A 17,165-nucleotide genomic window follows, 5' to 3' on the forward strand; every position below is an offset into this window, starting at 1 on the left:
GACACCCCCCCCATCTGCACCCAGTCCGAAGGGGTCCAGCCCAGACACAGGGCTACTTAACTTTTGGGGGGAAACTGAGCCCCTTGAGCTTTAGCCGAGGCAGATGGCGCAGGCTCCCCCAAGAGGCCATGCCTCGAATTGGGGGCTCCAAACGGTGTACCCCCCCTCTCAGAAATAAGCTGGGCTCCATGGGCTCTTCTTGTGGAGCCTCCACGGCCAGGGGCAGTCTACCTGGATTCCTAGTTTCCCAGGGGTATTTGACCACTGTATCTGGCTATTTACCCTATTTTTCGCCCCATAAGACGCACCCGACCATAAGACGCACCTGGTTTTTAGAGGAGGAAAGGGGGAAAGCCCTCGTTTTTTGAGCATCAGCTCAAAGTTGTGCAGCTTCTTTTGCAAAGCGGAAAAGCCCCCCCCCCCTTTTTGAGGATCAGCTCAAAGTTGTTGAGCTTACTTTGCAAAGGGAAAAAATCCTGTTTTTATGGGGCTCAACTCATAGAGTTCTGCAGCTTCTTTAGGAAAGGAAAGGGAGCCCTTTCTACAGTTTCCAGACAGATAATCTAATCAGACAGTCCCGCGTCGCTGGGGAAACAAACAGCCTCCGTCTGCAGAACATTAAAAAATGGAGGCCAGCGATCAACCACACATTCGCTCCATAAGACGCACAGACATTCCCCCTTACTTTTTAGGAGGAAAAAGGTGCGTCTTATGGAGCGAAAAATACGGTGTAGTTCTTCCGCAACAAATAACTTTCTCTTTTCCCCTTCTCTCCCCCCCCCCAAATTCCAACAGGGAGTAGCTTTGCCCCCCCCCCCCGCCGCCCCACCCCGGATCTCAGGCCACGACAAGGGAGAGAGAGAGAAGCCATAGCCTTCTGCCGTTCCTGCTGCCAATGCTCTCTTAGCGCGCCTCAGAGGACCTTCGCCCGCCAAGCGCTGTCCGTCTGTCTTAGTAGTTTACACTGTACCGCCTGCCCTGTTTTTGCTGCTGGGTCTTTGCCGATCCGAACCCGAAATAAAAGATTATATTAGGCCCAACGCTCTGGGACGTATTGGTGCTGTGTGCGTGTTTCCTCTAGATTTGGTTTTCTAGAGGAGAAACCTTAGGAAGAACTTTCTGAGACTTAAGAGCAGTTGGACTCCCTCTGAAAGTGGATGTTCCTTCCCTGGAGGTTTTTAAACAGAGGTCCGGTGGCCGACTGCCCCGGGTTCATTAGCTGCGATTACGGCATTGCGGAGGGTTGGGATGGATGACCGCTGAGGGTCCCTTCCAAGTCTACAGTTTTATGAATCTCTGTTTCAGTCATTAAGCAGTAACTGCAGGAATGCGAGTTGGGGCCTTGGCGCTTGTGTACTTAATGAGCAGGTGTATTAAAGGTAAAGGGACCCCTGACCATTAGGTCCAGTCGTGGCCGACTCTGGGGTTGCAGCGCTCATCTCACTTTACTGGCCGAGGGAGCCGGCGTACAGCTTCCAGGTCATGTGGCCAGCAGGACTAAGCCGCTTCTGGTGTACCTATTTATCTACTTGCACTTTGAGGTGCTTTCGAACTGCCAGGTTGGCAGGAGCAATGGGAGTTCACCCCGTTGCGGGGATTCGAACTGCCGACCTTCTGATCGGCAAGTCCTAGGCTCTGTGGTTTAACCCACAGCGCCACCCGCATCCCTAGCAGGTGTATTACTACCTTGCAAAATGTGCCTGCCTTTGTAGCTTGGCCCTTAACACACTTTTAATATACAGTGGTACCTTGGTTCTCAAACTTAATCCGTTCCGGAAATTCCGTTCCAAAACCAAAGCATTCCAAAACCACGGTGCGCTTTCCCATAGAAAGTAATGCAAAACGGATTAATCCATTCCAGACTTTTTAAAAACAACCCTAAACAATTGCTATTGAACATGAATTTTACTATCCAACGAGACCACTGATGCATAAAATGAAAGCAATAAACAATGTACTGCAGTCACACAATCAATCAGTAGCTGAACTGGGTTCCACACAGTCACAAAAAAATAAGAGCCGCAAAAACAAAAATGCAAAATAAATAGTAAAAACAGACAGACCTCAGCGTAACACTCAAAATGGAAGTGTGGCACTCAAATTGGATCCGTAACACTCAAAATGGAGCACATTTGGCTTCCAAAAAAAGTTTGCAAACCAGAACACTTACTTCCAGGTTTGCAGTGTTTGGGTTCCAAGTTGTTTGAGTACCAAGGCGTTAGAGAATCAAGGGACCACTGTATAGAGACAAACAACAAGGTTCACTAAATAATATTTCACGGTCTCTGCCTGCAAACATGCCATAACTATAAAGCGCATTTCCCCCCACTAGATTCCACGGAGGGAAAATATGCTTTAAATGTATGGCGTGTCCGTATTTGCTCTTCCTCAGGCTGAAAAGTCACTCGCAGTTCTGAAAATTATTTTAGAACGCATTGCTGACAATAGAAGTTTGCAGCACCCATAGGCCCATCTCTCAGGTCTGTGATAAAAAGGGCCGTTCACAGGCTGGATTTTGTAGGGAACAAAAATGCAGTCAGTGCCTCAGTAGCCCAATTTATTAGCTTTATTTCCATATTTCACACTGGGGACACAACAGTTGCTAATACAGGTGCATGAGTAGACCCGGATTTGCCTTCTCTGTCCCCAACACCACCCCTGAAGTGTAGCTCTAATTTTACACCTTCCTCTTAGAGGTTTAGAAAGCCGAAAAGTCCCCCGTCACCAATACAAATCCAGCCATGCAAACACATACAAGCAGAAGCCTAGAGAGGGTGCTCAGGTCTCCGTCGCCAGCGCAGCAGCACGTTTAGCAACCGTGACAACCTTCACACAGTTGCATGTGCTCCTTGTGTGAAAAGCACATATGCACATGGTCGGACATTTGCAAGTCGGCTGCAGATTTTGGATGTCTGGGAGGGAACACGGGTGACCCAAATTTCTCAACCACCCGCCTTGGCACTTGAACCCCAATTGCAATTCTAAAAAACCCTGATTTCAAAATTTAAAACTTTGCACTTCTCTCCTGGAGCAACCAGATTCAAGAGCTGTTCCAGCAACGTGGTTTTGTAAGGCAGAGTTCCTGCAAAAAGGCTGGCTTTCAGCTCCCTCCAGGTAGCATCACGGCTGGAAGTGGGCCGATGGGTTTTGGAAACTTGCAAGGTGACGTTCTCCCCGGCTGAAGGCAGCCAGCCCTGTGCCGAGAGGGAAGAGCTATAGCCCAGTGCTAGGACACCTGCTTGGACTGCAGAAGGTTCAAGGTAAACTCTCCACTGGCATTTCCAGGTAAGGCGGGGAGAGAACCCTGCCAGCCCGTGTAGACAGTGTAGACTTAGATGGACCCGAGGCTCTGACTTTGACAAGACACCTTCTTCCGAGAGCTCTGCACCAGTTATCATGACATCCCAGGGTGAGTGGAGGCAGCCTGGAGGTAGCAAGCCAGGCCAGGTCTGTCCGAAAAACGTGAGCACCCTCATTCCCCGAAAACTCGATTTTGCATGCCCACCGCAATCAACCACCCTACAGAAGTCGGAGCGCCGGATCTGTGGCTCAGCTGCTCCTCTGCTCCTGGATGGCCTTTGCCACGGATGCCACGGCGGCCTCGTTCATCTCGCAGGGGTAGAATCCGTCCTGGATGCTGTAGCAGGCATGCACCGTGCGCACCAGGGCTTCGTGCTGGACCTGCCGCTGGGTGTCCAAGATCTCTTGGGTGCTGCCCTTCGGCTTGTGGTGAAGGACGACCAAGACGGCTTTTCGCACTCCTGGGGTGGGGGGAAATGGAGCAGAAAAATTATCATTATCATTATATTTATTATTATTATTACAGTGGTACCTCTGGATGCAAACGGGATCCGTTCCGGAGCCCCGTTCGCATCCAGAAGCGAACGCAACCCGCGTCCGCGAGTCGTGATTTGCCGCTTCTGTGCATGCGCGTGACGTCGTTCTGAGCGTCTACGCATGCGCGAGTGGTGAAACCCGGAAGTAACGTGCTCCGTTACTTCCGGGTCGCCACAGCATGCAACCCGGAAATACTTATCCTGGAGCTACTTCAAACCGAGGTATGACTGTATTAAGAAACCAAGAAGATGGAGTATTTTCTAAAGGCTGGAGTCAATTTGTACAGCCATACCTCAGGTTACAGCCGCTTCAGGTTGCGGTTTTTCAGGTTGCAGAGTGCATTACTTCTGGGTTTCGCTGCTCGTGCATGCGCAGATGGTCAAAATGATGTCACGTGAATACGCAGAAGCGGCAAATTGCGACCCACAGACACGGGCCGTGTTCGCTTCTGGATGCAAACAGGGCCCGTTCGCATCCAGAGGTACCACTGCACCTTTTTAAAGCCCATGACATGAGCCTGTTGGCTGGATCAGGCCAGAGGATGCTCACCTGCTCTAGCATCCCATTTCCCCAGTGGCCAACCAGTTGCCCTTACTGGGAAGCCTGCAAGGGGGGGATGGGAATGTGAGCTGTTTGTCCGCGTTGGGCAGAGTGCAGACCTGCTCGCCCTGCAAGAGCTACTCACTGTTCAGCACTGCCAGAGCACAGAGTGTGTCGCTGCCCACGCGGGAGGAGACAGGGCAGAAGAGGAGGAGGAAGCGGCCAGACTTCTCTTCGTAACCCTCCTGCTGGAGGGAGATCCCGTGGCCTGCCAGGAGCTTGGAGACATCGTTGACAATGTCCTTCTCGCAGCCTCCCGTCTGCCCAGTGGTCCAGACCTCCAAAGGGAAGGCTGGGGAGAGGAGCAAGGGAAGAAGGGAATGGGGAGAGAGAGACCCCTTTCAGTTCATGGCTGGAATCCCACCCCTACTTGGCTACATTATTATTTTTGTTTATTGATTTACAGTGGAGGCTCGGGTTGCAAAGGTGATCCATGCACGTTCGCAACCCGCAGCGTTCGCAACCCGCAGCAGCACGCTTGCGCATGTGTGGGTTGTGACCTGTTCCGGTACTTCCGGGTTTCGGCGGGTGTGTAACCCGAAAAAACGCAACCTGAAGCGGCTGTAACCCAAGGTATAACCATACAAGGTGAGGGTAGCCGATGGGAGTTGTAGTCAAATCATCTTCCCGGCATAATAATAATAATAATAATAATAATAATAATAATAATAATATCAGGCTGGGTTTTCCCTGCCACTCTGAGTGGCTCCCAACAGAATATTAAAAGCACGAGAAAACATCAGACATTAAAAACTTCCCTAAACAGGGCTACTTTCATATGTCTTCTAAAATTCAAATAGTTGTTTATTTCCTTGGTCATCTGATGGGAGGGTGTTCCACTGGGTGGGCGCCACCACCGAGAAGGCCCTCTGCCTGGTTCCCTGTAACTTGGCTTCTCACAGGGAGGGAACCACCAGAAGGCCCTCAGCGCTGGACCTCAGTGTCTGGACAGACCGATGGGGGTGGAGACGCTCCTTCAGGTCTACTGGGTCAAGGCCGTTTAGGGCTTTAAAGGTCAGCACCAACACTCTGAATTGTGCTCAGAAACCCACTGGGAGCCAATGCAGATCTCTCAGAACCGGTGTTATGTGGTCTCGACGGCCGTTCCCAGTCCCCAGTCTAGCTGCCGCATTCTGGATTAGTTGTCGTTTCCGGGTCACCTTCAAAGGTAGCCCCATATAGAGGGCATTGCAGTAGTCCAAGCAGGAGATAACCAGAGCACGCACCACTCTGGCCAGACAGTCCACGGGCAGGTAGGGTCTCATCCTGCATACCAGATGTAGCTGGTAGACAGCCGCCCTGGACACAGAATTGACCTGCGCCTCCTTGGACAGCTGTGAGTCCAAAATGACTCCCAGGTTGTACACCTGGTCCTTCAGGGGCGCAGTTACCCCATTCAGGACCAGGGAGTCCTCCACACCTGCCCACCCCGTCCAACCAAAACAGTACCTCTGTTTTGTCAGGATTCAACCTCAATCTGTTGGTCGCCATCCATCCTCCAACCGCCTCCAGGCACTCACACTCAAAATGGCTGCATATTGGCCTGTGCTTACCTGTGAGTGCGGGAGCAGAACTGGGCCAGGAGGAAGAAGTCCATCTCTGGGATCCGGGGCTCCTCTGGAGTCTCGCATTCTCTTGACGGAGCCAGTCGTTCTCTTGCACCAGGTGTGACACTCGGATGTCCTTCTCCTCCAGCTCCTGCTGGAGCTCCCCATTCTTTCCCAGTAGCTCGGACACCAGTTTTTCCTGGTCCTCCAACTTCTCCTGGACTTGTTGCTTCTCCTTCAGCAGACGGGACGCTTTCTCTTTCTGCTCCTGCAGCTGCCGGTTCTCTTCCAGCCTGCGGGCCGTTTGCTCTTCCTGGCTGCTCTGAAGCTGCCGATTTCTCTCCCGCAGCTGGAAAACGAGCTCCTCTTGCTCGCTCAGCTGACGACGGAGCCGCTGGTTGGCTTCTAGCAGGTTGGGCTTTGCGGCTGGCAGGCTGCTTCTCAGGGGCTGACCGTCGGCCAACAGCTGGGCAGCGATTCGGACAATCACCTCCTGAGCCTGGAGGAATTGGGAGGCCAAGGGGTGCAAGGAACCCCTCAAAGTCTGCAAAAGAGGGAAGGTCACAGGCTGTCAAGGCAATCTAAGCAGTGAAGTGGGGCGAGCCCAGAGCCCTGTGGGAAACTCCTTGAGCTACGTAACAGGCCTTGTAAGAGGAGTCTTGGAGGTGGGACTGACTCCAACTGCACAAAGCTGAGGTTGCTGAACACTTGGGCTGTTTGGGGGCTTTTATTGTTTATGACCAATTAATTAAATGAAATAGTTTTAATTGGGTTTTGAAAAAGATGCAGTTAACTTTTCATGTTTTGAATGTCACCAGGCTATTATTCCTGTTCTGCAGGGGGTTGGACTAGATGCCCCTTGGGGTCCCTTCCAACGCTACAAGACTATGATGCCTCTCAGTTACTTGCCTGCAGCTGTGACTCCAGAGAGCCCGCCTCTGTCTGACTTGATGCTCCGTTTGCTGTGGTGCAACTTCCACTCTCTGCCGTGCCTTGAACCTGGTCCTGTGAATAGAAATAATAATAATAATAATAATAATAATAATAATAATAATAATAATAATAATAAACAACAAACAACTTTTAAAATTTATATCCCTCCCTCCCCAGTGGAAGCCGGGCTCAGAGCGGCTAACAACAATAAAAGTAACACAGCATTCTAAAATCAATTTGTTCTAAAATCAGTTCAAAATCAAATTAATGGCAACCATTGAGCTAGAGTTCTGTGAGGATTGCCAAAGGAGGGGGTCAGACTGCGCCTTGGCCAAAGGCCTGGTGAAACAGCTCCGTCTTGCAGGCCCTGCGGAAAGATGTCAAATCCCGCAGGGCTCTAGTCTCTTGTGACAGAGCGTTCCACCAGATTGGGGCCACAGCCGAAAAAGCCCTGGCTCTGGCTGAGGCCAGCCTAACCTCCCTGTGGCCTGGGACCTCCAAGATGTTTTTGTTTGAAGACTGTAAGGTCCTCTGTGGGACACACCAGGAGAGGCGGTCCCATAGGTACGAGGGTCCTAGGCCGTATAAGGCTTTAAAGGTCAAAACCAGCACCTTAAACGTGATCCTGTACTCCACCGGGAGCCAGTGCAGCTGGTATAGCACCGGGTGGATGTGATCTCGCAGCGAGGACCCCGTAAGGAGTCTCGCTGTGGAATTCTGCACCTGCTGGAGTTTCTGGGTCAGTCTCAAGGGCAGCCCCACGTAGAGCGAGTTACAGTAATCCAGTCTGGAGGTGACCGTCGTGTGGATCACAGTGGCTAGGTCAGGGCGAGAGAGGTAAGGAGCCAACTGCTTAGCTTGGTGGAGATGAAAAAATGCCGCCTTTGTTATAGCTGCAATCTGCGCCTCCGTGGAAAGAGAGGTGTCGAAGATTACACCCAAACTCTTAACGGAAGGTGCTGGCACTAATTGCGCCCCGGCAAGAGATGGGAGTTGCCCCCTCAATCCCATATTGTCCCGACCCAGCCAAAGGATTTAACTTCAAGGATTTAACTCCCAAGTAACCATCCAGCCACAGCTTCCAAACATCTGGTCAGTGTGTCTGGGGCCGAGTCAGGATGGCCATCCATCAACAGATAGAGTTGGGTGTCATCAGCATGCTGATGGCAGCCCAGCTCAAAACCCCGGACAGGTGAGCCCAAACAGGTTCATGCTGCTTTTAAGAGTCTCATCACTGTTTGCTGGGATCCAGATCTCATTACTCTCGACCCCCTGGGGCCATAGCTGTCAACTTACAGATTTGAAAATAAGGGACCAGCAGCCAAAATAAGGGACCTGCAGCCTCCCCTGTTCCAGGCACTCCAGTCTTCCTGTCCTCCTGCAGTCTGGTCAAACTCATGCTGGTAGCTTCGAGAACACTGTCCAACCAACTTCGTAGCCAGAGGTTCAACTGAATAGAATCTGAATCACATGCACCACAAGGCCTATGCAGCCTCAACTTAAGATGGCTCCCCGGCCTGGCTTTGCACTGCTAAGTTTGCAGCAGCACGTGCAACAAAATGGCGTCCAGCATTCAAAAACCTCCTCAGCTTGCATTAACTAGCCACACACAAGGCATGCAAGCTCCACCCCCCCAGTCGTTCTTAGACTTCTTATTGGGTGAGCAACACAGCCAAGCAACACAGCTGGAGCCTCCCTCCTCCCTGGCCGGCAGGGAGGGAGGGAGAGGAGCTGCTTCCTTTGAAATTTAAGGGACATCATTTAAGGGACATCCATCAATAAGGGACAGCAGCGGGACATGGTGCTGCAATAAGGGACTGTCCCTTCAAATAAGGGACACTTGACAGCTATGCCTGGGGTTGTGGGAGCCTCCTAGGATGGTCGTCTGGCACCTTGTATGCCCCCTTCCGGCATACCTGCAGCCAAACAGGTGTCAAATGTCTTGCTGTGCTTTCCTTTGAAACCCCTCAGCAAGGCCCAGAACCCCAAGACGTCTTGCCACCTGGGAAGCCCAGGACCTTGATGCAGGCTTGCACCCCAGGAAAGTCGCTTCGGCACTGCAAACACAGGGCTTTGACTTCACCCCTGGAGGAACACTCCATTGTCCCTCGAGACAGAGACGAATGCCAGCGACAACCCTCCATCTTTGATGATTAATATAATCACCATTGCCATCTTATTGGTTTCTCACCTGCCCTTCAGCATAAGGGCAAATTGCAATGATATAAAAGCACAATATTGGAAAGGAATTAATGAACTTCCCATCAGTAGCTTAAGAAGATGACTCTGTTACTTGCCTGCGGCTCTGAGTCCAGAAAGTCTTTTTCTGCCCAACTCGATGTTCGCTTTGACGGTGAACCACCTCTGCTCTCTGCCTGACCTTGCTCCCGGCGCTGCGAACACAGAGGGTGCCCTCAGAAACAGCACAAACAGGTATTGCTGAACTTAAATCGCCCATGAACACTGGCCATGCTGTCCAGGGCTGATGGGAGTTATAGCGTGAGACGCCGGGAGAGCGCCAGGTTGTACTATACTATTGCATTGGGTAATAATAATAATAATAATAATAATAATAATTTATTTATACCCCACCCATCTGGCTGGGCTTCCACAGCCGCTCTGGGCAGCTTTCAACAAAATATTAAAATACAGTAATGCATCAAACATTAAAAGCTTCCCTAAACAGGGCTGCCTTCAGATGTCTTCTAAAAGTTTGGTAGTTGTTCTCTTTGATATCTGGTGGGAGGGAGTTCCACAGGGCGGGTGCCACTCCCAAGAAGGCCCTCTGTCTGGCTGCCTGTAACCTCACTTCTCGCAATGAGGGAACCGCCAGAAGGCCCTTGGTGCTGGACCTCAGTGTCCGGGCTGAATGATGGGGATGGAGACGCTCCTTCAGGTATACTGGGCCTTTGAGGCCGTTTAGGGCTTTCAAGGTCAGCTTTGAATTGTGCTCGGAAACGTACTGGGAGCCAATGTAGGTCTTTCTGACCGGTGTTATATGGTCTCAGTGGCTGCTCTCAGTCACCAGTCTATCTGCCACATTCTGGATTTGTTGGAGTTTCCAGGTCACTTTCAAAGGTAGCCCCACATAGAGCACATTGCAGTAGTCCAAGCGAGAGATAACTAGAGCATGCACCACTCTGGCGAGACAGTCTGTGGGCAGGGAGGGTCTCATCCTGCGTACCAGATGAAGCTGCCTTCATGCCCTGGGCTTCGTTTCCCCCACATGCAACAGCAGAATAATAATAATAGCAATAATGACCAGAAATAGCAGCAAAGCTTCTCACATTTTGTAGGGAGTTTTTGCTGTTGTTACTGATATTGACTTTTTGTATCTTTATTTTTAGGTGGAAATTGTTAAGTTTGGCTATGTAGTTTTTAAAGTGTTTTATTTTTATGACTACTTTGCTTTGCTTGCAATTATGTAAATCTTTTCGTATTGTAAGCCACCTTGACCATTGTTTTAACTCTGGAAAGGCGGTGTACAAAGAAAAAATAATGATGATGATGACATTCCTGCATTGCAGTGGGGTTGGACTAGATGACCCTTTGAGGTCCCTTCCAACTTTGCAATCCTGCGATTCCAAGGAGGCAAGTGACATGAGGAATGATAGAATCGTAGTGTTGGATGGGACTCCCCCAGGTCATCTAGTCCAACCCCCTCAAAGGCAGGAATCTCAACTTAAGCATCCATGGCAGCGAAGCAGCCCAAAGACCCCCATTGAGGGGGTGCCTGAAAGTTAAAACCAGCCCCGGAGTTTCCTGGCGTTGATTTTAGGACTTGCCTGCATCTCTGACTGTGGAGGGTTGTTTTTCGTCTGGCTTGAGGTTCCTCCCATTGGTGAATAATAGCGGCTGTTCGATTTCGAAGGCTGTAGACACGAGAAGAAGCCTCTTAAAAGCAGAACGAACATAAAGCAAGCAAGATCAGCCTTACTGAGGAGACAATAGCCACGCACTGGGAATGCTGCCTTGGAAGAGAATCGAAGGGAACCCAGTGATCATCTAGTCCAACCCCCTCCAAGGCAGGAGTCTCAACTTGAGTCTCAACCTGGAAGCACACTCCATTGTCCCTCGAGAAAGAGACGGATGCCAGCCACAACCCCTCCATCTTTGATGATTAATATAATCACCATTGCTATTTTATTGGTTTCTCACCTGCCCTTCAGCATAAGGGCAAATTGCAATGATATAAAAGCACAATATTGAAAAAAATTAATGAACTTCCCATCAGTAGCTTAAGAAGATGACTCTGTTACTTGCCTGTGGCTCTGAGTCCAGAGAGCCTTTTTCTGCCCAACTCGATGTTCGCTTTGACGGTGAACCACCTCTGCTCTCTGCCTCACCTCGCTCCCAGTGCCCCTTAAAAACAGCACAAACAGGCATCGCTGAACTTCATTGCCCATGAGAATTGGCCATGCTGTCCAAGGCTGAAGGGAGTTATAGCGTGAGATGCCGGGAGGGCGCCAGGTTGTACTATACTATTGCGTCGGGCAATCAGCCTTCCAGCCCTGGACTTTGTTTCCCCCACATGCAACAACAGAGTAATAATAGTAATAATGACCAGAAATAGCAGCAAAGCGTCTCACATTTTGTTGGGAGTTTTTGCTGTTGTTACTGATATTGACTTTTCGTATCTTTATTTTTAGGTGGAAATTGTTCAGATTGGCTATGTAGTTTATAAAGTGTTTTGTTTATTTTTGTGAATACTTTGCTTTGCTTGCAATTATGTAAATCTTTTCGTATTGTAAGCCACCTTGACCATTGTTTTAACTCTGGAAAGGCGGTGTACAAAGAAAAAATGATGATGATGATGACATTCCTGCATTGCAGTGGGGTTGGACTAGATGACCCTTTGAGGTCCCTTCCAACTTTGCAATCCTGCGATTCCAAGGAGGCAAGTGACATGAGGAATGATAGAATCGTAGTGTTGGATGGGACTCCCCCAGGTCATCTAGTCCAACCCCCTCAAAGGCAGGAATCTCAACTTAAGCATCCATGACAGCGAAGCAGCCAAAAGACCCCCATTGAGGGGGTGCCTGAAAGTTAAAACCAGCCCCGGAGTTTCCTGGCGTTGATTTTAGGACTTGCCTGCATCTCTGACTGTGGAGGGTTGGTTTTCGTCTGGCTTGAGGTTCCTCCCATTGGTGAATGATAGCGGCTGTTCGATTTTGAAGGCTGTAGACACGAGACGAAGCCTCTTAAAAGCAGAACGAACATAAAGCAAGCAAGACCAGCCTTACTAAGGAGACAATAGCCATGCACTGGGAATGCTGCCTTGGAAGAGAATCGAAGGGAACCCACTGGTCATCTAGTTCAGCCCCCTGCAAGGCAGGAGTCTCAACTTGAGTCTCAACCTGGAAGCACACTCCATTGTCCCTCGATACAGAGACGGATGCCAGCAACAACCCCTCCATCTTTGACGATTAATATAATCACTATTGCTATCTTATTGGTTTCTCACCTGCCCTTCAGCACAAGGTTCCCAATGCAAATTGCAATGATATAAAAGCACAATATTGAAAAAGAATTAATGAACTTCCCATCAGTAGCTTAAGAAGATGACTCTGTTACTTGCCTGCGGCTCAGAGTCCAGAGAGCCTTTTTCTGCCCGACTCGATGTTCGCTTTGACGGTGAACCACCTCTGCTCTCTGCCTCACCTTGCTCCCGGCGCTGCGAACACAGAGGGTGCCCCTTAAAGACAGCACAAACAGGTATCGCTGAACTTCATCACCCATGAGCACTGGCCATGCTGTCCAGGGCTGATGGGAGTTATAGCGTGAGACGCCGGGAGGGAGCTTGCAAAACTATGATTCCTGGCACCCCTTCTTGATTTTGGCCCAGGTTTTATTTTTTAAAATCATTTTTATTGAATGGTTTTATGATACAAAAAACAATACAACCAAACTCAGTCAAGAGCATAAGGTCAAACAGATTCCTCACTGCCCTTGCAGACAACTTCATTGTCCAGAAAGTGGGAGAAGCAACAAGAGGAACAGCCATTTTAGATCTGGTCCTAACCAATGTTGATGACCTGGTTAGTGGGGTAGAAGTGGAAGGATCATTAGGCGCGAGTGATCATGCTCTTCTGAAGTTTACTATACAGCGGAAAGGAGCAGCCAAGCATACTAGGACTCAATTTCTCGACTTTAAGAAAGCCGACTTCATAAAACTTAGGGAAGTGCTGGGTGAGATCCCATGGACAGTAATACTAAAAGGAAAGGGAGTTCATGATGGCTGGGAGTTTGTTAAGAGGGAGATAGTAAAAGCACAACTTCAGGCAATACCAATGAGACGGAAACATGGAAGGTGCCTAAAGAAGCCAGGGTGGCTATCTAAAGAACTTTTAACTGAGTTAAGATTAAAAAAGGATGTGTACAAAAAATGGAAAATGGGGGAAACCACCAAAGAGGAATTCAAACAAATAGCCAGCACATGTAGACACAAAGTCAGAAAAGCTAAAGCACAAAATGAACTCAGGCTTGCTAGAGAGGTTAAAAGCAACAAAAAAGGCTTTTATGGGTATGTTCGTAGCAAAAGGAAGAACAAAGAAACCGTGGGGTCACTCAGAGGAGAAGATGGTGAAATGCAAACAGGGGACACAGAAAGGGCTGAACTCCTCAATGCCTTCTTTGCCTCAGTCTTCTCCGATAAAGAAAACAATGCCCGACCTGAAGAATTTGGAGCAAATGATTCAGCAGAGGAAACACAGCCCAGAATAACTAAGGAGATAGTACAAAAATACTTGGCTAGTCTAGATGTATTCAAGTCTCCAGGGCCAGATGAACTGCATCCAAGAGTATTAAAAGAACTGGCAGATGTGATTTCAGAACCACTGGCAGTCATCTTTGAGAATTCCTGGAGAACAGGCGAAGTCCCGGCAGACTGGAGGAGGGCAAATGTTGTCCCTATTTTCAAAAAGGGGAAAAGAGAGGACCCAAATAATTACCGCCCAGTCAGTCTGACATCAATACCAGGGAAGATTCTGGAGCAGATCATTAAGCAAATAGTCTGTGAGCACCTAGAAAGGAATGCTGTGATCACCAATAGTCAGCATGGATTTCTGAAAAATAAGTCATGTCAGACTAACCTGATCTCGTTTTTTGACAGAATTACAAGCCTGGTAGATGAAGGGAACACAGTGGATGTAGTCTACCTTGATTTCAGCAAGGCATTTGACAAGGTGCCCCATGATATTCTTGTAAAGAAGCTGGTAAAATGCGGTCTTGACTATGCTACCACTCAGTGGATTTGTAACTGGCTGACTGACCGAACCCAAAGGGTGCTCATCAATGGTTCCTCTTCATCCTGGAGAAGAGTGACTAGTGGGGTGCCACAGGGTTCTGTCTTGGGCCCGGTCTTATTCAACATCTTTATCAACGACTTGGATGATGGACTCAAGGGCATCCTGATCAAATTTGCAGATGGCACCAAACTGGGAGGGGTGGCTAACACCCCAGAGGACAGGATCACACTTCAAAACGACCTTGACAGATTAGAGAACTGGGCCAAAACAAACAAGATGAATTTTAACAGGGAGAAATGTAAAGTATTGCACTTGGGCAAAAAAAATGAGAGGCACAAATACAAGATGGGTGACACCTGGCTTTAGAGCAGTACATGTGAAAAGGATCTAGGAGTCTTGGTTGACCACAAACTTGACATGAGCCAACAGTGTGACGCGGCAGCTAAAAAAGCCAATGCAATTCTGGGCTGCATCAATAGGAGTATAGCATCTAGATCAAGGGAAGTAATAGTGCCACTGTATTCTGCTCTGGTCAGACCTCACCTGGAGTACTGTGTCCAGTTCTGGGCACCACAGTTCAAGAAGGACACTGACAAACTGGAACGTGTCCAGAGGAGGGCAACCAAAATGGTCAAAGGCCTGGAAACGATGCCTTATGAGGAACGGCTAAGGGAGCTGGGCATGTTTAGCCTGGAGAAGAGGAGGTTAAGAGGTGATATGATAGCCATGTTCAAATATATAAAAGGATGTCACATAGAGGAGGGAGAAAGGCTGTTTTCTGCTGCTCCAGAGAAGCGGACACGGAGCAATGGATCCAAACTACAAGAAAGAAGATTCCACCTAAACATTAGGAAGAACTTCCTGACAGTAAGAGCTGTTCGACAGTGGAATTGGCTGCCAGGGAGTGTGGTGGAGTCTCCTCCTTTGGGGGTCTTTAAGCAGAGGCTTGACAACCATATGTCAAGAGTGCTCTGATGGTGTTTCCTGCTTGGCAGGGGGTTGGACTCGATGGCCCTTGTGGTCTCTTCCAACTCTATGATTCTATGATTCTATACCACCACCAAATATAATTAAGAAATAAAAATTACACACATCAATATTTAGTTTGTTATTTACTGTCTTATTTCCTCCCAAACATCCCATACAAAAACACACATATGTGCAGACACCCACAATGATCATAATGTAAGTAAATATTTTCCCCCTTTTATCTTCCAAAATCTTTTCTTCAACTTTGACTTCCTGTCAAGTCCCTTTGCATATATTTTGCCTTAAAATTGAATGTACGCAAAACAATAAACCTTTCTATATAATTTTTCCAATGCATTCTGAAGACATAATAAATCCTTACTTGTTGTCCACCTCCTTTATCACTCGAATGCTAGCACGGAGTCAAAATTATTATTGTATTTTTGAATGTATCTTCTATAACCATCCCATTTTGGCACAGGTTTTAAGGTGTGTAAAGGTAAAGGGACCCCTGACCATTTGGTCCAGTCGTGGCCGACTCTGGGGTTGCGGCGCTCATCTCACTTTATTGGCCGAGGGAGCCGGCATACAGCTTCCGGGTCATGTGGCCAGCATGACTAAGCCGCTTCTGGAGAAGCAGAGCAGCGCACGGAAACGCCGCTTACCTTCCCGCCAGAGTGGTACCTATTTATCTACTTGCACTTTGACGTGCTTTCGAACTGCTAGGTAGGCAGGAGCAGGGACCGAGAAATGGGAGCTCATCCCGTCGCGGGGATTCGAACCGCCAACCTTCTGATCGGCAAGCCCTAGGCTCTGTGGTTTAACCCACAGCGCCACCCATGTTCCACATACCCAAATGTGCTCTTAAGGCAGGATTTGTGAGCACAGGGACAATGGCGAGGCTTTTCCCATTTCCATCCAAGCAATGGGAGCTCAGCCAGTCGCGGGGATTCGAACCGCCAACCTTCTGATTGGCAAGCCCTAGGCTCTGTGGTTTAACCCACAGCGCCACCCGCGTCCCAATTAAGGCGTGTGATGCTAGGGCCGAAATGGTTCTCCCCATTTTATGTCCACGACCGCCCTGCAAGGTGGGTGAGGTTTGCCCCCCCTTAGCTAAGACACCCCCACACCCCCCGCTAAGCGAGCGGCTCCCTTTCACTTTCACTTTCTTCCTAGCCGCTTTCACTTCCCAAGAAAGGGGCGAGGACTTTGCTCTGGTTCAGGAACGCTCCCCTCCCCCGGTCCCATCAGCAGCAAAGGAAGCTTTGCCCCCCCCCCCCAATTTCTGCATTGGGTGGGGCTCTCTGCACGTGAGGAGAGGCGTCTCCCCTGAAGCCGCCGAGCATGTGCAGAGTGCCTCGTCCATCCCTCGCCTCCCTCCATCTCACCTGGCTACGGGATGCTTGTCGGGGGGGCTTCTCTGCCTTGCTCTGGTCTCCCCACCCCCCGGACATAACTCGGTGGGGTTGGATCCGGCGCTCAGTCGATCCCCGACCCTGCCTGCTTCGCAGCGCCCAGGGCCCCGATCCCCGGAAAGAGCCGCGCCCTCCGGGCTGGATCTCTCCTCTGGCCGGCCAAGGTGCGAGGAGTTGACCTGCGGAACGCGCTGCAGGGGGAATTGGAAGCCGGCTTCTCCCAGGCTGGGACCCTCAATCCGGGATTTGGGGTGCTGGGACCCCCAAATGGAAGCCCCCACCCCTCTCCACGGCCTTGAGCGCGCACGGTTCCCGACAGCTCCGCGCACCGCGGAAAAGGAAAGCGAAAGTCCCGCGGAGGGAGATCAGCTGCAGCTGCTCTCTTTCTCCGCCCCCTAGAGGTCACTCGCCCCATAGATCCATCCTTCTCCTTCCTTTGCTGGCTTTGTGCCTTGCACAAATTGCTGGTGCCTCTGAGCAGGACCTTGCAGAGCCAAGAAGACGCCCCGGGCCAGGTAGATAATGTGCGCCCCCCCTTTTTTTTTTACCCTGCGGATAACTGAAGTCTTATAAATAAGTAAGTATATAACGTAATTTTTTTATAATGTATTATAATT

The 17,165-nt window shown here is 49.7% G+C and overlaps 2 protein-coding genes across 3 annotated transcripts in view; one reads left to right on the forward strand and one right to left on the reverse strand.

Annotated features, from left to right (window-relative positions):
* Positions 1–1,040, forward strand: part of CLU (clusterin) — a 31,942-nt gene extending 30,902 nt beyond the window's left edge. For both annotated transcript variants that reach the window (XM_028725284.2, XM_077925362.1), the window contains exon 9: positions 796–1,040. In XM_028725284.2, coding sequence (XP_028581117.2) covers positions 796–802 — 7 coding nt within the window. In that variant the 3' untranslated portion in view covers positions 803–1,040. The remainder of the gene's footprint in view (positions 1–795) is intronic.
* A 1,504-nt stretch (positions 1,041–2,544) lies between these two features.
* On the reverse strand, positions 2,545–16,887 carry LOC114594975 (uncharacterized). The gene is made up of 7 exons (XM_077925363.1): positions 16,522–16,887; positions 12,593–12,612; positions 11,181–11,265; positions 6,894–6,989; positions 5,991–6,528; positions 4,523–4,729; positions 2,545–3,761 (listed from the first exon to the last, which is right to left on the reverse strand). The coding sequence occupies exons 1-7, from the start codon at positions 16,585–16,587 to the stop codon at positions 3,550–3,552; spliced, it is 1,224 nt and encodes a 407-aa protein (XP_077781489.1). The 5' UTR covers positions 16,588–16,887; the 3' UTR covers positions 2,545–3,549.
* Positions 16,888–17,165: the final 278 nt, after the last annotated feature.

Source organism: Podarcis muralis, chromosome 3, assembly GCF_964188315.1.
Source record: "Podarcis muralis chromosome 3, rPodMur119.hap1.1, whole genome shotgun sequence".
In the NCBI taxonomy this organism is placed as follows: Eukaryota; Metazoa; Chordata; class Lepidosauria; order Squamata; family Lacertidae; genus Podarcis; species Podarcis muralis.